Source organism: Hyperolius riggenbachi, chromosome 6, assembly GCF_040937935.1.
Source record: "Hyperolius riggenbachi isolate aHypRig1 chromosome 6, aHypRig1.pri, whole genome shotgun sequence".
NCBI classification, from domain to species: domain Eukaryota; kingdom Metazoa; phylum Chordata; class Amphibia; order Anura; family Hyperoliidae; genus Hyperolius; species Hyperolius riggenbachi.
In genome coordinates, this window is record NC_090651.1 from 259,087,144 (window position 1) to 259,113,157 (window position 26,014).

Genomic DNA, 26,014 nt, shown 5'->3' on the forward strand with positions numbered 1-26,014 from the left:
AATATTAATGGCAGATGATCAGCTGGACAGACAGGCAATCTGCATTGTTTTAATGGAAATACATATGTCAGCCTCCATATCCCTCTCAGTTCAGGTGTCCACTATCCTTTAATCAAGGAAGCAACTCGACAGATTTTGAAGGAAGCAACTCAACAAATTAGGTAAAACCCTATAAAATTAAAGTTGCTGAGAATGCAGTTTTATCTGGACTTTTCATGTTTTCAAGTGGCGCCATCAGCTTGCTCATCCTATGTACTATTATCCTTTGGGTCATCACACTATGTGGATTTTTGCTGACAGGGTTTTTGAATAATTCACCATAGTCATTTCTTACCATGTCCTGTATGGCGGAAACAGAGCATGCTTGTGATTGTTTGCCTCTTATGTCATTGTCTTCCTGTCATTGACAGAGAAGGATGCAGCAGATAATGATACACTGTTTCCTGAGCGTGAAATCAAAGCTGGACTGTCGTCGCGGCTACTTTGACCTCATTGGTTGTGACTTCCTGATCGATGATGAGTTCAAGGTATATCCTTTATTTAAGTTAAATCCTGTACCTTCTTTCATCCACCCAGAATGATGTCTTTACTATACAAGCAGTTGAAGAGTAATAAATGTAATGTACTGATATTGGGTTAGTTATCTGGAAACATGTTATCCATTATACTAGATATGGAAAAATTATATAGTCAGTGATTTTTGTTTTTTAGCAAGACATTTAATATAATTAATTTTATAAGTACACCTCAACCCAAAAATTGGGTATTTTGTTTTTACTGTAGACTGGCAGTGGATTGAATTGCCCATTATTATGGGATTTCAACAAGAAAGTCATTTTTAAGTAATGTGTTCCCCCTTGCTTCTCCCCATTTGGGATGAACACATCAGGGTTCAAACTTGTATCTTAAAAATTGCTCTCCACTTGACCTTTCCAGATCCTAACCCCACAACCTAACATTGTCTCCTTTCCCTAAGACTATTCATTTCCCCTCGTGCCTGCCTTAACCAGTCCTAATTCCTTATTGACCTCCCACAACTGCCTTAAAGTGGATCTGAGATGAAAAACTAACTATAACAAGTAACTTGTCTATATATCTTATCTAAAGTTTAGATAGTTTACACAGCAAATCTGGCTGCATACAGCTTCAATAGTTTATGACGATTTATTCCTGTGATACAATGAGAGCAGCCATGTTCTGTTTGTCATCATTACACAGGTAATCTGCAATGGCATCTCCACCCCTCAGCCTGTGAAAAATGTACTCCCTCCTCCCATTTGCCTCTGAAAACTCTGGCTAGTAACCTCCTCCTCCTCCTGCCCAGACTGAGCTCCTATAAGCCCTTGCTATGTGGGTCTGAATGCCTTGGCGTTTTGGAGAAGTTATGGGTGAAGCTTGTTTAGTTTATAGATGAAAAATAATGAATAAAAATTAATCTCGGATTCACGTTAACATAAACTTGCACCTGTTCCTTATCCCTTTCCTCAGATGGAATCCCAATACTAAGCTATCTTATGCGTTCTATGGTGGTGATTCCCATTATGAGGCCTTTCTGAAAGAATCAAGCTGTAATATGGCTGTCCAATTTATTTTACTTAGAGGAGCACTTTTTGGGATTGTCTTTTCTTTATGAATCCACTTAGTTCTGTTCCTGTAAACACCCACTATCCACAGTCCTTTTATAAACCCACCTGTATGTGATTTAGCCAAAATCCACCTTAACTGCTTATAGTTACTACAAACTATGAGTAACAATTGCCATGTCAGAGAGCATAATGCATTCCACACAGTGAGGGCTGTAAAATGGCGGGGTGGAAAATGGGAGGAAATCCTCTCAGCATTGGACTGAGTATATGGGTGGCTTTTCAGAAAGAAAAATGAGTGTCTTATGGTGGGCAACTCTTATGCTGGAGAGCGAGGATGTTAGCATTGTTTTGGATGCAGGGCATGCATTTTTCAGACTAATAGAGGTGGTGTATGCCTATGCGATTAACCATTCAATTGCAGCATGTGTCTAGGGATGCGCAGCCTTCCCCCCACTTTTTCTTAACTCTTATGCTGGGTTTACACCATACAATTTTTTGTTAGATTTACCTGCCAGATAGATAATGTTCAACATGTTGGAAATGTATCTATTTTATGATCTATCTGCCGAGCAATTAGGCATTGTTCTACTCAGCAGGAGATAAACAGAAGACAATGCACCAGAGATAATGACCATTCTCTACTGAAAATAATCTAAATTATGCATTCTAACAGAAAATCTAACAGAAAAATCTAACAGAAGAATCTAACAGAAAATTGTATGATGTAAACCCAGCCAATGTGTGGTACACATAACCTAGGAGACAAGCATGTTGGGCTCAAGTAGTGTTTCAACTTGTCACAGTCAATCAGTTATATTTGTTTTTGAGATAGAAAAATGATAAGTCATATTTGTAAAAGCAAACATGAATACTGTAAGTATCCAACGTTGACTAAAAGCACAAGATAATATTTTAAAAGCATTGATACAGGTACACAATTGTGGAGTACTCCTGACAAACCGTATATGTTAGTGGGTGTACGTATTATTCCTCTGCCCGGTCAGTTGGGCGCAGGGTGAGACAAATGACGTCTCTCCCTGCTGCCGCTGAAATTCCAGGCGGCGTTAAAGAGAAACTCCAACCAAGAATTGAACTTTTTCCCAATCAGTAGCTGATACCCCATTTTACATGAGAAAGACAATGATTTTCACAAACAGACCATCAGGGGGCGCTGTGTGACTGATTTTGTGCTGAAACCCCTCCCACAAGAGGCTCTGAAGACCGCGGTACTGCTGGCAAACTGCCACAATGTAACAATGTTCAGAGACAGGAAATAGCTGTTATTAGCTGTCTAACAGACAGAGCAGCTAGAAACAGCTAAATAACCTGCCCACAGTAACAATGTCACCATGTAATAAATGTCAGAATGTTAATCTGGGAGAGGAAAGATTTTACAATGAGCAAACACTGACTAAATCATTTATACATAATTATGGTAAAAAATGAAGCACTTTTTTTACTACATTATTTTCACTGGAGTTCCTCTTTAAATACTATTACCCCTCTGAGTCGTGACAATTCGGAGGGAGAAGTAATTCATGGTCCAGTGATCGCCGACACCTGCATTACACTTTGAAAGCTGCTGTGCTGCAATAGACGTGGTAAGATTATGTCTATAGCGACGCCCAAGTCAGACGCATCGCATTAAAGGAAAACTTAAGTGAACTATAAAAAATGAGATTTACTCACCTGGGGCTTCCCTCAGCCCCCAGAAGCCGATCGGTGCCCTCGCAGCCCCGCTCTGACGCTCCAGGACCCGCTGGCGAACACTTCCGGTTTGGCCATCACCGGCCGACAGGCATGGGAACCTGAGTGATTCTTCGCGTTCCCAGCCTGTATATCGCCCCCTATGCTGCTATTGTGGCCAGCTGGTCGCAATAGCAGCATAGGGGGCGATATACAGGCTGGGAACGCGAAGAATCACTCACGTTCCCATGCCTGTCGGCCGGTGACGGCCAAACCGGAAGTGTTCGCCGGCGGGTCCTGGAGTGTCAGAGCGGGGCTGCGAGGGCACCGATCGGCTGCTGGGGGCTGAGGGAAGCCCCAGGTTAGTAAATCTCATTTTTTATAGTTGACTTAAGTTTTCCTTTAAGCGAGCGCATACCTAAATGACCTGCTGCGCTTCTGCACCTCTAGCCCTGGTAATTCTAGAACAAGCAAGGCACATGACATTGTGCTCACACAGATCCATGGCCATAGAGTTGAGAGTTGACACAGTGAAAGTGGCCTGGGGTGCATACCAATGAAATCTGACTCTGAATAGAATATGTAACAAAATAATAAAGGAAAGCAGACCTTATGACATGGTAGACAGGAATTCAAAGGTCCAAAAGGTTCAAATGGCAAGCGGGAAGTTGAGAAAGGGAACAAACAAATACCTTCTGTTTTAAGAAGGCAAAATTACAAGGGACACTTGGTTTTTCAGGCGGCTCATGGTGCTCCCTTTCCACTGCTTATGTTGCAGTGTGATTCTAGTTGATGTTGAATGTTGATATGTGATTCTAGTTAAATTTGCAATTCACTGCCTGCAGCATTTTTGCTGTGTTTGGCATTCAGTGCAAATGAATGGGGATTTGCAATCGCACCTCAACTGGACCAGAAAAAATGCTTAGCAAGTGTTGAGGGGAAATTATTTAATCCTCACCTCTGCACTTGCAGTAAGCAGCGGAAAAGGACCAAACAGAGGCACTGGAGAAAACTGAACAAAAAAAGACAAGGAAGTAGTTAAGACATAGGCAGGCTCTCTAGTGGCAGGATAGAAGAGGCAGTATGAAGAAAGAGAGATCAGTATGGATGTACATTACATGTGTACAACAGACCTGCTACAGATTTATGATTTGTAAAGAGAAGAAAGATCCCTAGACAAATTTAAACAAAGGCAACCCTGACTGTAGCAGACGAAGACATAACAGACTGGTTTATACTCTTCCCAGGAGACTTGTATTTCTTTCCTTTAGCCTTCGTATAGCTAGGTATTGCTGCACAGGAAGGAAACACAGGCCTCATGTTGTGAGATAAGATATATACAAGTTTTATGTTCATGGCGGTATGACATGTTCTTGTGCTTGTCAACAGCACAGCTTTATTAAAGAGTATGTTGAGTTGTAACATAAATTCGCAAAATCATCTTCAATGTCTTGCTTTAGTAATTCAGTCATAAAGCATTAATAATCCTATTAACTTCTTGCTTTTGATCCTATTAAATGATCAGGAATATCCGCGGCTTCCCATTATTTACAAACACTTCGGCTGGGTACACATTTGCACAAAAAAAGGTTCCATTTAGCGGAACAAAACAAAACAGATGAATGAATGGATCCAATGCAAAGCAACAGGATCTGTTAAAATTAGTCCTTTTGGGACGGATCCCTTTGGTCCATGCTGGTAAGCAAAATGTAAGTTTGGGTCTTGTATTACTTTCTTTGGATCTGCCAGACAAAGCCGATGGGGATGGCAGAAAACTGAATCAATTCTAGCCTATAGGAACGGATGGTGTCCATTCTCAGTAGGCTAGTCACCACATACATTTTGTGCATTCTCACCTGCCACCGTCCATTTGGGTCCTCTGCCACTGTCTCCACTGCTGCTCGATCCACCACATGGGAGAAGCACTAGTATACAGATCCGAAAGCCCTATCAGAAGCAGCTGGCTACATTTGGTTTGCAGAAGCCCAGTGGGAATCCTCCCTCCTCAGGGAGGATTCTTATTGGTTAGCTGAGTGGTGGACCAATCAAAATCTTTCCTGGTGCTCAGTGAGGATTCCCATTGGTCTTTTGCAAACCAATAGGAGCCTGATGCTTCCGATGGGGCACTCCCATATGTATACCAGTGTTTCTTCCGGAAATGTGACTGCAACTGGCACCGGGCAGGTGGCGGCATGAAAACTAGATACAAAACTGATGCCATTGTAACAAACTGATCAGTTGAAACGGAAAACAGATCAGTAGGTTCAATAGGTTCATTTTTTTGATCCGGTACAGTGTAAACCCAGCTTTCCCTGTGCAGCAGCATGTTTACACTGTATAATGGATCTGGTGTCTCTATACCTGTTCACTGCACCTGTGTAACCGCACATTGTTGTACCAGCAGTCACTGCAACCTTTTCAATGCACCTGTGTAACCGCACATTGTATTAGTCAAGTCAGTGCATACCTTTCACTTCATCCCCCCCAATATGGACAAAACAAGAGGCAGAGCCAGAGGCAGGCCACCCGGCAGGTGTGTTCGAGGTTGCGCTGTTGTGATTTTGTGCGGCCCTCAACCAAACTACAGTGTTCAGAAGAAGGCACGTGCCATCAACCTCCAATATTGTCAGGATGTTGACTATTTAACACAGAACTCATCTTCCTCAGCTTCCGCACGGAAGCGTGACATATCTTCCTCCTCCTGCTCTGTTCCAAAGTGCCATCATCCCAGAGCTCAGCGGTGTGGACTTTTTTTGTGTGTCTGCCTCAGATGAGAGCAATGCCATCTGTACTCTCTGCCACCGAAAATTGAGCCGGGAAAGACCAAGACCCGTGTAGGGACAACTACCTTACGAAGGCACATGATTACAAAGCACAAACTGCAATGGGATGACCACCTGAGGAAAAGCAGCACACAAAAGCAAATCTACACACCGCAGTGGAAGATACCATCACGCAATTATTTCTCAAAAAAGGCGATACCCAAACTGTACCGTATTGTTGAAAGGCAAGTGGTGTCATCTCTGGCACACAGCGTTGGGTCAAGGGTCCATCTGACCACGGATGCCTGGTCTGCAAAGCACGGTCAGGCTTGCCCCGAAGACTAAGTCAGTCCCTACACACAGCATCTCTGTCTGCACGCCGTGTGACTGCCTGCCCCAAGACTAAGTCAGTCCCCACACAGCATCTCTGCCTGCAGGCCGCTTGACTGCCTTCTCCGCCACCACCAACAGGGTCCAGGACTCCAGGTGGATTCCTGAATTTTTAAGGCCGCTGGCTATAATAATTTTTCTGGTGCGTGTACATGCCTGCCTAATTTTTCTGCCTGCACTGTGGCTGCAACAACAAAACAAAAGGCATGTGCATGTGTCAATTCCCCTTCGTGATTGTTACCTTGCCGCAGTGAAGGGGCTTGCGTATCATTAGTGTGTTGGGGTTGGGGGGCACACCTGACCCAAGAAGATAGATAATAAGGTCGTTGCTTCATTGTGGACAGACCAAATTCGATTCAGCTGGACACTCAGTCACTGTTGTTCTGTCATTCAGCTACCTCAGCCCGACCATATGGGCTTGAAAACCGCCATCACCTGCCCTCTCACCATGGTGCGCACCAGTCCAGCACGGCCGTCACTACACAAATAGCTGTTTGTGGTGCATAACACAGTGAGTTTAGTCTGTCAGTGTAAAGCAGTACACTAATTACACTCCTTGATTGATGTATACACATGCAAGATGTTTGAAAGCACTTTAGGCCTCCAATTTAACAATAAAATGTGATGCCTTTAAACCCTGCTGTGTGTAAAATCCGGATTTTTTCCCCGGGACTTTTGGCGTGTATCCCACTCCGCCATGCCCCCCTCCAGCTGTTGGACCCCTTGAAACATCTTTTCCATCACTTTTGTGGCCAGCATAAATGTTTCTAGTTTTCAAAGTTCGCCTCCCCATTGAAGTCTATTGCGGTTCATGAAAGTTCGCAAAAACTTTTGCGAAAGTTCGTGTTCGAGGTTTGCGAACTGAAAATCGGAGGTTCGAGCCACCTCTAGTTAGGAGTAGTAATGAGCAGAAAACTCCTAACATGCAAAGAAAAACAAAATAACTGAGCCAATCGAATCCTGCTGCTGCTGATCCATTAACCTACAGCTCCTGTCACTATAACAGAGAAAGGAGGGAGCCATGCATAGTTACAAACCTGTTTATCAGGAACCCCATGCATAGTTACTACCCACTCATCAGAAAGCCATGCATAGTTTCTACCTGCTTCTCTGGAACCAAAAGTGACCTCTCATGGTTTTCACATTTGCTTAACCTCCTCAGCGGTATGGACGAATATATCCGTCCATCACCGCCGGAGGTCGCCGCTCAGGCCCTGCTGGGCCGATTTTTGCAAAATAAAAAGCAGCACACGCAGCCGGCACTTTGCCAGACGCGTGTGCTGCCTGATCGCCACTGCTCTGCGGCGATCCGCCGCGAGCAGCGGCGAAAGAGGGTCCCCCCAGCCGCCCGAGCCCTGCGCAGCCGGAACAAAAGTTCCGGCCAACGCTATGGGCTGGATCGGAGGCGGCTGACGTCAGGACGTCGGCTGACGTCCGTCCATGACGTCACTCCGCTCGTCGCTATGGCGACGATGTAAGCAAAACAAGGAAGGCTGCTCATTGCGGCCTTCCTTGTTTATTCTGGTCGCCGGAGGCGATCAGAATGACGCTTCCGGAGCACCCTCTAGTGGGCTTTCATGAAGCCAACTTTCAGTTGGCTGCATGAAACAGTTTTCTTTTAATTTAAAAAAAACCCTCCCGCAGCCGCCCTGGCGATCTTAATAGAACGCCAGGGAGTTTAAGCAATACTCACCTTTGGCTTGCAGCTGTAATATACTTACCTTCCAATCGTGCCTGCGACGATCGCCGCATTTCTGGGTCTCAGCCACCCGCTCTGCATAGTGCGCCCACTGCTAACCAGCGTGCACAAGACGTCACTGGTGGGCGGGCGCAGCGTCTTCTTCGACCGCAGTATGGTCTGAGGCGGCGACAGAGGTAGAGTCAGCTGACACTTATGCCAGGATTATGGCGCCAGATCGATTCCCTGTTCGACTCCCGGGCGATTCTCTTATCTTCTGCTTATCTTCCTTATCTTTTTCCATTGTGCCCCATGCGGTATCGAGCGCGGAATCGATCCGGCGGTGATCGGACATGTCGGAATACCATGTATTCCCAGTATTAGGCAAGGGTTTAGTTTATAAATAAAAAATAATGGGTGTTGACCCTGGCTGGGATTGAACCCAGGTTTCTCGCGTAGCTGGCGATGCTCTTGACCAGTGTGCTATGGCTGACACACTGTCAGGATGTCTTGCTGGTTAGTACTGGTTAGGCATCTGACATGTACTGTCATCTGTGTCAGCTGATCTCTCGTCAGCTGACACCTAAACAAGATTAATGCCTGCGTGTGATTGCCTGTTGTGTGCATGTGGCCAGCCACTGATTGGATGCCTGATATATTAAAGCCTGCTAAGTGCACTCTGACTTTGCCCGTGTTAGCATATGCTTCTACTTACTGCTGGGTGCTCTTTAAACTTGTGGATTGCCTTTCTGGACTTTGACCTATTGCTCGTTACTGGATTGTCCCTGTTTGCTGCCTGAACTGACCAATTGCCTGTTACTGGACTCTGCCTGTTTGCTGCCTGCCCTGACCTTTGGACTGCCTGACCTTGATTTCTGCCTAACCCTTCTGTACCGTGACATTCATATCAGTACTCCTGTGCTCTTGGACTTGCTCAATGGGGTCCTGGTGGGTTGTTTAGCCGGCTCTATGACCAGCTCCTATATCTTGCACCTACAAGGCCTGGGTGTAACCGAAGTAGGGCAGGTTTTGCTTTCTCACCTCCCGTTTAAGCGGGGACGCGCCACATAGGGTGAAGGTGGTGATAGATTGGGACATAGGGGCTGATCTGCTGGTGAACAATCTGCCAGGCCTTACAGCAGCTGGGTCTATGGAGAACTTACAAAATAGAGATCCTCACTCACCGAATCAGGTGGTTGTCACTTCATGTCAAGTGGCTGGATAGTGTATTGGTTTAAGGGAAGATCCACGGTACCCCCCCCAAAAAATAAAAATACTAATCCACTTACCTGGGGCTTCTTCCAGCCCGTGGCAGCCAGGACGTGCCCTCGACACCGCTCCGGAGGCTCCCGGTCATCTCTGGTGGCACACCCGACCTGGCCAGGTCGGCTTCCAGGTCGGGCTCTTATGCGCTCCAACGTGTGTCTCACCCGAGCGCGCTGACGTCATCGGACGTCCTCCGGGCTCTACTGCGCGGCGTCGAGGGCACGTCCTGGCTACCACGGGCTGGAGGAATCCCCAGGTAAGTGGATTAGTATTTTTTTATTTTAATTACACCCTGAACCTTCCCTTTTAGGCCTCTGCCTCTGACACAGGAAACCAGGTTTTGAGCCTCAGCTCTTCTTGTTCAGTAAGCCAGCGGAAGTAGGAGACCTTTGGCAACACTCCCTAACACTGCTACTGCCTATAGAGTGGGTCCTAGTAGCTGCAGCTCTGGCACTTTGAGTTTGCCAGGAGAAAAACACAATATAAATGTTAAATCAGACAGAATAGTCTGTCTACAGTCATCCATACACTTAATACCAGCACTGTCTTTATAGGTATGGCTACTGGAAATGAACTGTAATCCTGCTCTGCACACTAACTGTGAGGTACTGAAAGAAGTCATCCCTGCTGTGGTTAACGAAACTCTTGGTAAGTTTTCCAAATACGATATTTTTTTCCTGTTAAATATCTTTACTGAGATATTTATTTCTGCAATAGATTATACTTTAGCTCTAGCAAGCTGCTTTAATGCTTTTCTATGTTTTTTTTTTATTGCATGGCAGCTGTTACCACATTAACCATTTACCGCCATCCTAACGTATTAAAACGTCATGCTTACCACTATTAACGGCAACATGACGTTTTAATACGTTGCGCATTCCCGCCGCTGCTACCGCCGTGTGCGCGCCGCTACCGCCGCTGTTTCCGTCGGGATCCCATGCTGAGTGATTGGGGAAGAGGACCGAACGGTCCTCTACCCAATCGCAGTGCCTGGAGTGAATGGACGTGACCGCGAACAGCGGCTACGTCCATTCACATAAACAGGAAATGTAACAATTAAATAAAGTCTGTAAAAAAAAAAAAAAAATTAACACTTCCTATAACAAGTGTTCACTAGCGCCATCTTGTGGCCAAAAAGTATATTACATCCACAAAATACATACATTTTCAAGTACATACACTTCATTAATAAAATTACACTTCCAACCCTCCCCCCCCCCCCAAAAAAAAAACACTTGTAAAAAAAAAATCAGCTTAAAAAAAAAAATACTTACCTTAGGGACTCAGCTTTTTTAACCCCCTTGGCGGTATGAAAAATACCGCCAGGGGGAAGCGCAACAGTTTTTTTTAAATTTATTTTTTTTTTTATCATGTAGCGAGCCGAGGGCTCGCTACATGATAGCCGCTGCTCAGCGGCATCCCCCCAGCCCCGCCGATCGCCTCCGGCGATAGGCGATCAGGAAATCCCGTTCAAAGAACGGGATTTCCTGGAGGGCTTCCCCCGTCGCCATGGCGACGGGGCGGGATGACGTCACCGACGTCAGCGACGTCGGGACGTCATTGGGAGACCCGATCCACCCCTCGGCGCTGCCTGGCACTGATTGGCCAGGCAGCGCTCGGGGTCTGGGGGGGGGGGGCGCGCGCCGCACCGGATAGCGGCGATCGGGCGCGCGGCGGCGGCGATCGGGGTGCTGGCGCAGCTAGCAAAGTGCTAGCTGCGTCCAGCAAAAAAAAATTAAGTAAATCGGCCCAGCAGGGCCTGAGCGGCACCCTCCGGCGGCTTACCCCGTGTCACACACGGGGTTACCGCCAAGGATATTTTATGGGGGAAAATTAATTTTAATTTATTACATAGGGGCTTGTAATTATGGCCAGAATAAAAAAAAAACAGAACAGAAAAATAACACTTATATTTCAAAATAATATACTGTCACCATACATTGTGATAGGGACATAATTTAAACGGTTTAATAATCGGGAAAACTGGGCAAATAAAACGTGTTTGTTTTATCCACAGGAGAATGTTTAATTTTAAAACTATAATGGCTTAAAACTGAGAAATAATGATTTTTTTAATTTTTTTTCTGTTTTTCTCATTAAAACTCATTTAGAATAAAAAAAATTCTTAGCAAAATGTACTATCCACAGAAAGCCTAATTGGTGGCGAAAAAAACGAGGTATAGATTATTTTCTTGTGATAAGTAGTAATAAAGTTATTAGGGAATAAAAGGGAGGAGCACTGACAGGTGAAAATTGCTCTGGTCCGTTGGGATAAAAACCCTTGGGGGTGAACTGGTTAAATCTAATTTTGCCTTTAGGTCTGTGAGTTAAGATACATGTTAATGGGCAGGTTTCAATAACTGCCATTGTGGTCATCCAGGCCTTTAAAACGTCACTCCTTGTTGCTTCCCTGCAGTCGTGGAGATAAGAGAAGCTAGCACATAAACACTTACTTACTGTACTGAATCTGTACTGTCCGATTTGTACAATAAAAAACATACCTATTCAGTCACTGTGAACTCCTGGATCCCTCTTTGCCGTTCCGCCACTCCCTGCCGTGATCCTGGCTTTTAATTGCCAGTTTTAGGCAGTGTTCACAAACAAAAATCATGGCCGCTAACCAGGAAGTGATGTTTGTGTGTATGTGTGTATGTGTGTGTGTGTATGTATATATATATATATATATATATATATATATATATATATATATATATATATATATATATGTATATAATATATATATATATATATACACACACACACATGCACTAATTAATATTTGTGTAAGTATATGTGTGTGCGTATATACTATATATATATATATATATATATATATATATATATATATATATACACACATACACACACACACATACACACACACACACACACACACACACACTAATCTAATTGATATTTGTGTATTTATATGTGTGTGCGTATATACTGTATATATACGGTGTGATGCGGACGTTTGGGCAACCGTGTTAATTGTCATGCGTTTCATGATTTTCCTGTATAAATCGTTGGTTGTTAAGATAGAAAAAATGTCAGTTAAATGTATCATATAGGAGACACCCACAGTGGTATTTGAGAAGTGAAATTAAGTTTATTAGATTTACAGAAAGTGTGCAATAATTGTTTAAACAAAATTAGGCAGGTGCATACATTTGGGCACCACAAAAAAATAAATGAAATCAATATTTAGTAGATCCTCCTTTTGCAGAAATTACAGCCTCTAAATATTTAGGTTCCAATGAGAGTCTGGATTCTGGTTGAAGGTATTTTGGACCAATCCTCTTTACAAAACATCTCTAGTTCATTCCGTTTTGATGGCTTCCGAGCATGGACAGTTCTCTTTAACTCACACCACAGATTTTCAATTATATTCAGATCTGGTTACTGAGATGGCCATTCCATTCCAGAACGTTCTACTTGTTCCTCTGCATGAATGCCTTAGTGGATTTTGAGCAGTGTTTAGTGTCGTTGTCTTGTTGAAAGATCCAGCCCCGGCGCAGCTTCAACTTTGTCACTGAATCCTGGACATTGGTCTCCAGAATCTGCTGATACTGAGTGGAATCCTTGCGTCCCTCAACTTTGACAAGATTCCCATTCCCTGCACTGGCCACACAGCCCCACAGCATCATGGAACCACCACCATATTGTACTGTAGGTAGCAGGTGTTTTTCTTGGAAGGCTGTGTTGTTTTTTCTCCATGCATAACGCCCCTTGTTATGCCCAATAGAGTTGGGCCGAACCTCCGATTTTAGGTTCGTGAACCTGGTTCGCGAACTTCCGCGGAAGGTTCGGTTCGCGTTAAAGTTCGCGAACTGCAATAGACTTCAATGGGGATGCGAACTTTGAAAAAAAAAATAATTATGCTGGCCACAAAAGTGATGGAAAAGATGTTTCAAGGGGTCTAACACCTGGAGGGGGGCATGGCGGAGTGGGATACATGCCAAAAGTCCCCGGGAAAAATCTGGATTTGACGCAAAGCAGCGTTTTAAGGGCAGAAATCACATTGAATGCTAAATGACAGGCCTAAAGTGCTTTAAAACATCTTGCATGTGTATACATCAATCAGGTAGTGTAATTAAGGTACTGCTTCACACTGACACACCAAACTCACCGTGTAACGCACCGCAAACAGCTGTTTGTGTAGTGACGGCCGTGCTGGACTGGTGCGCACCATGGCGAGAGTGCAGGTTTTAGGGGCTTTACAGCCCATATGGTCGCCTGGCTGATGTAGCTGAATGACAGAACAGTGACTGTCCAGCTAATAAAATTTGGTCTGACCACAATGAAGCAACGACCTTATTATCTTTTGTGTGCCCCCCGAAACACTCATCTAGGCGCCGGTCATTGCTTCATTGTGATACGCAAGCCCCTTCACCACGGCAAGGTAATGATCACGAAGGGGAATGGGCGCATGTACATGCCTTTTCTTTTGTTGTTGCAGCTGCCCGCAGTGCAGCCAGAAAAATTAGGCAGTCATGTACACGCACCAGAAAAACTATTACAGCGGCCGCTGCTAGCAGCGGCCTAAAAAATTCAGCAATCCGCCTGGAGTCCCGGACCCTGTTGGTGGTGGCGGAGAAGGTAGTCAAGCGGCCTGCAGGCAGGTATGCAGTGGCGGGGTCACTAAACAGGTATACAGTGGCGGGTCCACTGAACAGAACAGGTATGCAGTGGCGGGTTCACTGAACAGAACAGGTATACAGTGGCGGGTTCACAGCACAGGTATGCAGTGGTGGGTTCACAGCACAGGTATGCAGTGGTGGGTTCACTGAACAGGTATGCAGTGGTGGGTTCACAGAACAGGTATGCAGTGGCAGGTTCACTGAACAGGTATGCAGTGGTGGGTTCACTGAACAGGTATGCAGTGGTGGGTTCACTGAACAGGTATGCAGTGGTGGGTTCACAGAACAGGTATGCAGTGGCAGGTTCACTGAACAGGTATGCAGTGGTGGGTTCACAGCACAGGTATGCAGTGGTGGGTTCACTGAACAGGTATGCAGTGGTGGGTTCACAGCACAGGTATGCAGTGGTGGGTTCACAGAACAGGTATGCAGTGGTGGGTTCACAGCACAGGTATGCAGTGGTGGGTTCACAGCACAGGTATGCAGTGGTGGGTTCACAGCACAGGTATGCAGTGGTGGGTTCACAGAACAGGTATGCAGTGGCAGGTTCACTGAACAGGTATGCAGTGGTGGGTTCACTGAACAGGTATGCAGTGGTGGGTTCACTGAACAGGTATGCAGTGGTGGGTTCACAGAACAGGTATGCAGTGGCAGGTTCACTGAACAGGTATGCAGTGGTGGGTTCACAGCACAGGTATGCAGTGGTGGGTTCACTGAACAGGTATGCAGTGGTGGGTTCACAGCACAGGTATGCAGTGGTGGGTTCACAGAACAGGTATGCAGTGGTGGGTTCACAGCACAGGTATGCAGTGGTGGGTTCACAGCACAGGTATGCAGTGGTAGGTTCACAGCACAGGTATGCAGTGGTGGGTTCACAGAACAGGTATGCAGTGGCAGGTTCACTGAACAGGTATGCAGTGGTGGGTTCACTGAACAGGTATGCAGTGGTGGGTTCACTGAACAGGTATGCAGTGGTGGGTTCACTGAACAGGTATGCAGTGGTGGGTTCACAGAACAGGTATGCAGTGGCGGGTTCACAGCACAGGTATGCAGTGGTGGGTTCACAGCACAGGTATGCAGTGGTGGGTTCACAGAACAGGTATGCAGTGGTGGGTTCACAGCACAGGTATGCAGTGGTGGGTTCACAGCACAGGTATGCAGTGGTGGGTTCACAGAACAGGTATGCAGCCAGACAGGAACAAGTTAAGCCTAACTAATCTTTCCCTGAGAGACAGTCTGCAGCAGCTCGCCCTACTCTCACTAACGCAGGCAGCACACGAGTGACCGTAATGGCCGCCGCTGCCTGCCTTATATAAGGGGGGGGGGGGGGGGGCTCCAGGGGCTAGTGTAGCCTAATTGGCTACACTGGGCCTGCTGACTGTGATGTAGAGGGTCAAAGTTGACCCTCCATGTGCATTATGGGGCGAACCGAACTTCCGCAAAGGTTCGCCTGCGGGACGCGAACGCGAACCACTGAAGTTCGCATGGAACCGTTCGCAGGCGAACCGTTCGGCCCAACTCTAATGCCCAAATAACTAAATTTTTATCAGTCCACAGCACCTTATTCCAAAATGAATCTGGCTTGTCCAAATGTGCTTTAGCACAGTGTTTTTCAACCGGTGTGCCGCGGCACACTAGTGTGCCGCGGCATGTTGCCCGGTGTGCCGTACAGGTCTGGCCTCTCGCCAGACCTGTACCTACTTTAGGGTGCAGGAGGGGGGAAGCAGCGCTAGAAGGAGGGGCAGTGGAGGCAGCGGTGGGGAGGGGGGAAATATCCCCCCCCTCCCTCACCTGGGACCCCTCCTTCTGCCTCTCTCCCCCTCCATTTAGCGGTGGCAAGTGCGGCTCGGCGGCGGGGAGGCATACGGAGAATTACTCACCACTTCCGCGTTCCAAGCGCCGGCAGCGTCATGTCGTCACACATCTCCGCCTTCAATGCCGCCCACTGTGCTTCCTGATTAGCGGAAGCACAGTGGGCGGCATTAAAGGCGGAGATGTGTGACGACATGACGTTGCCGGCGCTTGGAACGCAGAAGTGGTGAGTAAATCTCCGTATGCCTCCCCGCCGCAGAGCCGCACTTGCCACCGCTAAATGGAGGGGGAGAGAGGCAGAAGGAGGGGTCCCAGGTGAGGGAGGGGGGGAATATTTCCCTCCTCCCCACCGCTGCCTCCACTGCCCCTCCTTCTAGCGCTGCTTCCCCCCTCCTGGGCATCTATACTGGGGGGAACTGTACTAGCTATACTGGGGGCAACGAAACTAGCTATACTGGGGGCAACGAAACTAGCTATACTGGGGGCAACGAAACTACCTACACTGAGGGCAACTAAACTAGCTATACTGGGGGCAACTATACTAGCTATACTGGGCACTATACTGGGGCACTACCTACCTATACTGGGCACTATGCTAGCTATACTGGGCACTATGCTAGCTATACTGGGCACTATGCTAGCTATACTGGGCACTATACTAGCTATCTGGGTACTATACTAGCTATACTGGGCACTATACTAGCTATACTGGGCACTTTACTGGCTATACTGGGGCACTACCTATCCATACTGGGACTATACTAGCTATACTGGGGCACTATACTGGGGTTACTATACTAACCATACTGGGGCAACTAAACTCCCTATACTGGGGCAACTATGCTAGCTAAGCAGCCGCCCCCCCCCCCCTGGGCATCTATACTGGGGGGAACTGTACTAGCTATACTGGGGGCAACGAAACTAGCTATACTGGGGGCAACGAAACTAGCTATACTGGGGGCAACGAAACTACCTACACTGAGGGCAACTAAACTAGCTATACTGGGGGCAACTATACTAGCTATACTGGGCACTATACTGGGGCACTACCTACCTATACTGGGCACTATGCTAGCTATACTGGGCACTATGCTAGCTATACTGGGCACTATGCTAGCTATACTGGGCACTATACTAGCTATCTGGGTACTATACTAGCTATACTGGGCACTATACTAGCTATACTGGGCACTTTACTGGCTATACTGGGGCACTACCTATCCATACTGGGACTATACTAGCTATACTGGGGCACTATACTGGGGTAACTATACTAACCATACTGGGGCAACTAAACTCCCTATACTGGGGCAACTATGCTAGCTAAGCAGCCGCCCCCCCCCCCATAGCACGGCACTGTCCACTAGGTCGCGCAAACACCCGCGCCGCCGCCGCCCCCTCCCCCCCCCTCCGCCGTTCCCCGGAGAAAAATATGGTCAGAAAGTGTTCCCCGGGCCGGAAAAGGTTGGGAACCACTGCTTTAGCATACCTCAACTCCTCAAATGGCTCTGTTTGTGCTGTGGGTGGAGAAAAGGCTTCCTCTGCATCACTCTTGCATACAGCATCTCCTTGTGTAAAGTGCGCCAAATGGTTGAACGTTGCACAGTGACTCCATCTGAAGCAAGATGATGTTGTAAGTCTTTGGTACTGGTCTGTGGGCTGAGCCTGACTGTTCTCCATTTGTCGCTTTTGTCTCTCCGAGATTTTTCTTGGTCTGCCATTTTGAGCTTTAACTTGAACTGAGCCTGTGGTCTTCCATTTCCTCAATATGTTCCTAACTGTGGAAACAGACAGCTGAAATCTCTGAGACAGCTTTCTGTATCCTTCCCCTAATTCATGATGGTGAAAAATCTTTGTCATCAGGTCATTTGAGAGTTGTTTTGAGACCCCCATGTTGCTACTCTTCATAAAAAATTAAAGGAGGAGGGAAACTTACAACTGACCCCCTTAAATACTCTTTCTCAGAATTGGATTCACATGTGTATATAGGTCAGGGGTCACTGAGCTTACCAAGCCAATTTGAATTCCAATAATTAGTTCTAAAAGTTTTGGATTCAATAAAATGACAACAGTGCCCACATTTATGCACCTGCCTAATTTTATTTAAACAATTATTGCACACTTTCTGTAAATCCAATAAACTTAATTTCAGTTCGCAAATATTACTGTGTGTCTGCTATAGAGATGGCCTAAACGATTCGCCGGCGAACTTCCGTGGTTCCCGATTATGGAGAACCGCAAACTTTTTCGGAAGTTCAATTCGCCCCTATACTACATCATTAGGGTCAACTTTGACCCTCTACATCACAGTCAGCAAGCACATTGTAGCCAAACAGGCTACACTCCTTCCTGGAGGCCCCCCCCCTTATAAAAGGCAGGCAGCGTCAGGCATTTCACTCACTCGTGTGCCTGCAGTAATTACAGAAGGGAGAGCTGCTGCAGAGAGAGATATAGGGAAAGCTTAGTTAGGCTCTTGTACACTTCTTAGCTTGCTCCTTGCTGATTCTTATTGCTAAAAAAGCACCCCTCAACAGCTCTTTTGAGAGCTAATCTTGTTCTTGTGATCTATTTTTTTTATGTGTGTCCCACTTACATTATATACAGCCCTGTCAGTCAGTTGCAGCTTGCCTTTGGCCCCTTTGTGGTAATTCCTTCTGTGCCACTGCCAGGCCCAGCACATTCAGTGACTACCTGTGTGTGTGTGACAGGCAGCTGCACATTTGTAATCTCAATCACTGCACCTGTTCATTGTTCAGTGCACCTACCTACCTAACTACCTAAGTGAGCGCACGCATTGTTAATACCAGCAGTCATGGCACCTGTTCACGGTTCACGGTACAGCTGCACATTTGTAATACCAATCATTGCATACCCACCTGTTCAGTGCACCTACCTACGTACGTGAACGCACACAGTTTTATATACTACCACCAGTCGCTGCACCTGTTCACGGTACCTGTGTGTGTGTGTGACAGCTGCACATTTGTAATACCAGTCACTGCATAACTGTTCACTGCACCTGTGTGACCGCATGCTGTTTCATATACCAGTCCATGCATACCTGTTAACTGCACCTATCTAACCACACATTGTTGTACCAGCAGTCACTGCAACCTGTTCACTGCACCTGTGTAACCGCACATTGTTGTACCAGCAGTCACTGCAACCTGTGCACTGCACCTGTGTAACCGCACATTGTTGTACCAGTAGACACTGCAACCTGTTCACTGCATCTGTGTAACCGAACATTGTATTAGTCAAGTCAGTGCATACCTTTCACTTCATCCCCCCAATATGGACAAAACAAAAGGCAGAGCCAGAGGCAGGCCACCTGGCAGGTCTGTTCGAGGTCGCGCTGTCGTGATTTTGTACGGCCCTCGACCAAAGTACAGTGTTCAGAAGAAGGGATGTGCCATCAACCCCCAATATTGTCAGGATGTAGTTGACTATTTAACACAGAACACCTCATGTTTCTCAGCTTCCGCACGGAAGCGTGACATATCTTCCTGCTCTAATTCTGGCACCCCACTTAACACTCCGTCGGCAGCCATCACCAAAGTGCCATCATCACAGGGCTCAGCGGTGTGGAAATTTTTTTGTGTGTCTGCCTCAGATGAGAGCAATGCCATCTGTACTCTCTGCCACCGAAAATTGAGCTGTGGAAAGACCAAGACCCGCGTAGGGACAACTACCTTACGAAGGCACATGATTACAAAGCACAAACTGCAATGGGATGACCACCTGAGGAAAAGCAGCACACAAAAGCAAAGCCACACACTGCAGTGGTAGATACCATTACGCAATTATTTCTCAAAAAAGGTGATTTAAACTGTACCTTGATGTTGAAAGGCAAGTGGTGACATCTCTGGCACACAGCGTTGGGTCAAGGGTCCATCTGACCACGGATGCCTGGTCTGCAAAGCACGCTCAGGTCTGCCCGAAGACTAAGTCAGTCCCCACACACAGCATCTCTGCCTGCACGCCGTGTGACTGCCTGCCCCAAGACTAAGTCGCTCCTCACACAGCATCTCTGCCCACAGGCCAGTTGACTGCCTTCTCCGCCACCACCAACAGGGTCCAGGACTCCAGGTGGATTCCTGAATTTTTAAGGCCGCTGCTATAATAGGTGCTATAATAATTTTTCTGGTGCGTATACATGCCTGCCTAATTTTTCTGGCTGCACTGCAGTTGCAACAACAAAACAAAAGGCATGTACATGTGCCAATTCCCCTTCATGATCATTACCTTGCTGCGGTGAAGAGGCTTGCATATCACAATGAAGCAATGAGTGTCTCTGGGGGGGGGGGGGGGGGGCACACCCAAGATAATAAGGTCGTTGCTTCATTGTGGACAGACCAAATATGGTCAGCTGGGCAGTCACTGTTGTTCTATCATTGAGCTACCACAGCCCAGCGACCATATGGGCTTGAAAACCGCCACGGCCTGCACTCTCGCCATGGTGCGCACCAGTCCAGCACGGCCGTCACTACACGAACAGCTGTGTGCGGTGCGTTACACAGTGAGTTTGGTGTGTCAGTGTGAAGCACTACTCTAATTACACTCCCTGATTGATGTATACACATGCAAGATGTTTTAAAGCACTTTAGGCCTGCAATTTAGCATTCAATGTGATTTCTGCCCTTAAAACGCTGCATATTTTTCCCTGGGACTTTTGGCCTCTATCTCACTCATCCATGCAAAAACTCAGATGCTAGACCTCTTGAAACATCTTTTCCATCACTTTTCTGGCCAGCATAAGTGTTTCCAGTTTTCAAAGCTCGCCTCCCCATTGAAGTCTATTGCGGTTCGCGGGAGTTCGCTCGAACCGAACTTTTGCGAAAGTTTGCGTTCGCGGTTTGCGAACCGAAAATCGGAGGTTCGGGCCATCTCTACTCTCCAACCCCCTATATTTTACTCAAGACCGCCAGGACCAATCTTAATCTAGGCTGGACACATCATTCTACTCTTTTTATGCACTTGCTCAAGAGACGTATTTTTCGGACTATAAGACGCTCTGGACTATAAGACGCACCTGAGTTTAGAGGACAAAAAACAGGCAAAAAAAAATAAATACTAAACCTGGTGCGTCCATAGTGCAGGGACATCTTATGGCCCTCCACCCCCAATTATGTTTCTCTTGTGCCTCATGTGTCCTCCTCTGCCCCCTTGTCCTCTGTTGTCCCCCGTGTCATCCTCTGTCTCTGTGTCCTCTGGTATTCCCCTGTGTCCATGTCCGTGTGCCCGCCCCACTGTGTCCCCTCCCTGTGTGTGGTGTCCTATCCACGTGCGCGGTGTCCCCCTGTGTCCCATCCATGTGTGCAGTGTCCCCCTGTTCCCTATCCCTGTGTGCGGTGTCCCACCGATGTGTGCGGTGTCCCCGTGTCCCATTCTTGTGTTCAGTGTCCCTCTGTGTCCCATCCATGTGTGCAGTGCCCCCCCTGTGCCCTGTGCCTGTGTGTAGTGTCCCACCTATGTGTGCTGTGTCCCATTCTTGTGTGCAGTGTCCCTCTGTGCCCTGTCCCTGTGTGCAGTGTCCCTCTGTGTCCCATCCATGTGTGCAGTGTCCCTCTGTTTCCCATCCATGTGTGCAGTGTCCCCCTGTGCCCTGTCCCTGTGTGTAGTGTCCCATCCTTGTGTGTGGTGTCCCCCTGTGTCCCATCCATGTGTGCAGTGTCCCTCTGTGTCCCATCCATGTGTGCAGTGTCCCCCTGTGCCCTGTCCCTGTGTGTAGTGTCCCATCCTTGTGTGTGGTGTCCCCGTGTCCTATCCATGTGTGTGGTGTCCCCCTTGTGTCACATGCAGGTGTGCGGTGTACCTTTGTGTAACATCCATGTTTGCAGTGTCCGATCCATGTGTGTGGTGTCCCCCATATGTCACATGCCTGTGTGTGGTGTGCCCCGTGTCACATGCCTGTGTGTGGTGTCTTCCTGTGTGTCCCCATCCCTGCATTTAGCGTCCCCCTGTGTCCTGCATACCATAGCTTATCTTCCGACTCCTCAGGTTGATATCGTCCAATCAGGTGGGGGGCGCTGCCCCCAGACCGCAAATTACAGGGCTCACTGCTTCTGCCGGCAAGAACAGTCAATTCGCCATCAGCTGCTACCCACCACATGCAGCCCTGAAACAGCGTGGAAGAGGCTGGCAGCGCTAGATTAGCGGCGGGCTGCTTGCTAAATCCGCGGGGAAATCTGTGCCGAGTACAGGCGCCGGGTGAAGCTCCGCCCACATCGTGCTTTGATTGGCCCGAATGATCCCGCCCGCGGGACTACCGGGCCCTGTAAGAAGAAGCATGCAGGAGAAGTGAGCGCTGCCATTGGCGGTCTGGGGCAGCGCCCCCTGCCTGATTGGTCCATGGCTACTTCCATCATCTGAGATGCTCGAGTCGAAGCCTGAGGAGAGGAGAAAACATGGTATGCATGACACGGCGACACGAAACACAGGGGATGAATGGACAGCGGACACGGGGACATCAGATACACAGACCCCGGATGTAGGGGGACATCAGACGCTGGCGGACATCGGATACACGGACCCCGGACGTAGTGGTACGTCAGATGCAGGGACTTCCGAATCAGGACAGAGAAAGGGGACAATGCACATGGGAGGGACATCGGACATTGGGACGCTGCACATAGGGACACGGGACTCTGCACACATGGGTGGAAAACTGCACACAGGAATGGTGGAGTCAGACACCGGGGAATGGAGGACAAACTGGTCTGTACATTCGGACTATAAGACGCACTGACTTTTTCCCCCCACTTTTGGGGGAGAAAAAGTGCGTCTTATAGTCCGAAAAATACGGTAACTGTTATATTGAAGAAAAACCTAGGATTGTAATGGTTATTTTTTGCTTATCTGTCACTCCGCCTCGGAACTTTGCAGAAGCTTGCCTCCCATTTGTTGCATCATCTGTTTTTTGCTCAATGAACAGTTTGTAGTCTGGGCCCAGATCCATACGCTATACTGACTCAAGCTATATACTAAGTACACACCTATCTCCTGCTATAGTTTTCAGTTGGACGCTCCACACTGGAGGTTCATATGTTTTACTTATCTGTAAAGTTAACTATACTTGTACTAGTATAATTATTTATTTACTAATGGTTAAAGGGAAGGTTCAAGCAAAAAAAAAAAATGAGTTTCACTTACCTGGGGCTTCTACCAGCCCCATGTAGCCATTCTGTGCCCTCGTAGTCACTCACTGCTGCTCCAGTCCCCCGCTGGCAGCTTTCTGACCTCGGAGGTCAGGGCCACATTGCATACATTTTTACACATTCCCGCTGGTGCAGGAACATTACCACATACATTTTTACGCGTTAGTGGTGCAACGCGTACATTTTTGTTCCTGCACTAGCTGGAATGCGTAAAAATGTATGCAATGTGGCCCTGACCTCCGAGGTCAGAAAGCTGCCAGCGGGGGACTGGAGCAGCAGTGAGTGACTACGAGGGCACAGGATGGCTACATGGGGCTGGTAGAAGCCCCAGGTAAGTGAAACTCATTTTTTTTTTTTGCTTGGACCTTCCCTTTAAAGGGTTTGCCTATTATTATAAGACACAATGTATTTGTTGTCTACATTGAGTGTGGGGTGGATGCTCCCGGGGTCGGGTTCCTACCATATTGTGGGGGCTTGACCACTGGGGCCCCCCGCTCCCTCACCCAGGGGACGTTAGATTGCCTCCTATGGAGTGTTCTAAATCAACATGTGCCTGCATCTACTTAACTGTTGCAGCATTCTGAGATTCCTAATGCTGGGAATACACGGTTCGTTTTTGCCTTCGTTTAAACCTTCGTTTCGATTGTGCCTTTTGTCCTTTTCGATCCCGAAATAATCAGTCATACGGTTAATATCACCACCCACGGTTTAGTTTTTTTTTCCGATTCTGATGGTTTCGTTTTTCCAATGATCGAAGGCTGCAAAGAAACGAAACGAAAATCCCTTTTTACAGGGACGGACTAGCAAAAACGAATGTATAATCGATCTGAACAGCCATCAAGCCTACCAATGGCTCGATTAGATGGATAAAGAGAGATAATATCAAACATGTTCGATCACTAGTCGTTCGTTTTTGGGGTCTATTAATCGAAACTATAATGAGATTATGACTATTTTCACATACGTTTTCAACACTCGATTCGTTTACCGAACGAATCGAAGGTTTAAACGAAGGCAAAAACGAACCGTGTATTCCCAGCATAAAGAAAGATTTACTGCTTGGGGTGTGATTGAGTGGGTTGCAGAGGTGGGGAGAGGGATGATGGAAAAACGCTCTTGTTCTCATTACATAACTGTTTTAAAACAAAGTTAACTAATTGTGATCAGTTATAATTAAGACCAGTGATGCACACTTGTATACTTGTTTCCCCTTTGTTTTGAATTCTCCAGGTTTAATTCCGTAGTTTTTACTCTAAAGCTCTCACTTGGGCCCTTTATTATGCCCTATGCCTAAACTGGACATATGTATATATTGGGCTTGGGCGGCATGCCTAGTTATGCTGCCTCCAACCTTGGAATTCCAGACATTTCTCCATAATTTAAGATAGATGCCTCCTCTCCGACTGCCATTAAGGATTTCTTTATTCCTTGAGTGGCAATTAAAATTCCTTATTTGGATTCCCCAGATGTCTGTGCACAAATTAATTATTAAAGAGAACACGAGGGAGCTCTGTATGGCTGATAGTGTGCTGAAGCCCCTCCCACAGGAGACTGTGAGGACCATTTTCCTGGCAGTTTCCTGTCTGTGAACCTCGTTGCATTGTGGGAAATAGCTGTCCACATCTGTTTCCACCTGCCAAAACAGCAAGTAGCAGGTACTTCCAGTCACATCACCTGCCAGCAGTAAAAATGTCACCATGTGAATAATGTCAGAATGTACAGTATATCAAGGAGAGGAAAGCTTTTACAACTAGCAAAAACTTACTAAATCATTTATACATAATTATTGTAAAAAATTAAGCACTTTTTTATTACGTAATTTTCAATGGAGTTCCTCTTTAAATAAGCTGATTGAAATAGAAGAAGTCATGGACACTATCAAAAAATTAAAATTGAAAAAAAGCACCTGGCCCAGATGGCTTCAGTGCAAAATATTATAAAAAATACCGTGATGAGCTGGCTCCCCACCTCGTGGCTTTCTAAAATAATTTATTAAAACCTTTGCCTACCCCATCAGAATTTTTAGATGCTCAAATAACTATAATCCCAAAACCTAATAAAGATCACCTAAACGTTAAAAATGATCGCCCTATCTAATTACTCAACATTGAATATAATATTTTAACATCAACACTGGCCACCAGACTCAATAAATTCCTCCCTGCCCTTATCTCATTAGATCAAGTGGGATTTGTCCCCCTGCGTCAGGCAACAGACGACATTTGCAAAAATATTACCTTGATCAACCATGCAAACAAAATAAAACATAAACTTATGCTGCTAACGCTTGACATAGAAAAAGCTTTTGACAGCTTAGCATGGCCCTACATGTTTGATGTTCTCAAACAGGGATGAGCAGAAACTACGCCAGTGCGAATTTATGCATCGTCGTTCGCATCTACGCATCGTAGTTCGTAGGCGAAGTTTCAAAACTACGCTAACGAATTTATGCGTAGTTTACGACCGCTTGGCATAGTTAACATGTGTATTGCGAAGTAAACTGCGAATGCGTTACTTGCGTCAATATTACATTGGAAAGGGGAATGTACGCATAGAGTTCTCGGTATAAGCATTTAAAGAGGAATTAATGTGGAAATTTTTCCGCATAAGGGCAGCAGTGTCTGCATACACTACTCTTTGCACTACGTGTAATTGTGTATTTTAACGCGTAGTCTACGAAATGCAAACGAAGCGAATGTTTGATTTTGAAACAGTAGTTTGGTGAAGCATAATTGCGTAAAACTACGCGTAGTTACAGCATAGCGAAGTTGGCTGACTACGACCATCCCTGATTTCAAACAGGCAGGGATAGGAGGCGGGTTTGTCCGTTGGGTGAGGCAGTTATATTCAACCCCATCTGCCACACTTGAACTCTCAGGTTCAGATCGATCGGGAGTTCAAATAGCTAGAGGTATGAGGCAGGGTTGCCCATTATCCCCAGCTCTGTTTGCTCTTGCCATAGAACCCTTGTTGCAAGCAATCAAACTAAACCCAGAAATTAATGTCAATACAGTTAACCATTTTAGGCTAGGTTCAC

The 26,014-nt window shown here is 46.6% G+C and overlaps 1 protein-coding gene across 6 annotated transcripts in view; it reads left to right on the forward strand.

The window, feature by feature from the left end:
- The window catches only part of TTLL10 (tubulin tyrosine ligase like 10), a 144,547-nt gene that overhangs the window by 113,163 nt on the left and 5,370 nt on the right, over positions 1–26,014 (forward strand). For all 6 annotated transcript variants that reach the window (XM_068240752.1, XM_068240747.1, XM_068240750.1 and 3 more), the window contains 2 exons: positions 411–527; positions 9,923–10,016. In XM_068240752.1, coding sequence (XP_068096853.1) covers positions 411–527; positions 9,923–10,016 — 211 coding nt within the window. The remainder of the gene's footprint in view (positions 1–410; positions 528–9,922; positions 10,017–26,014) is intronic.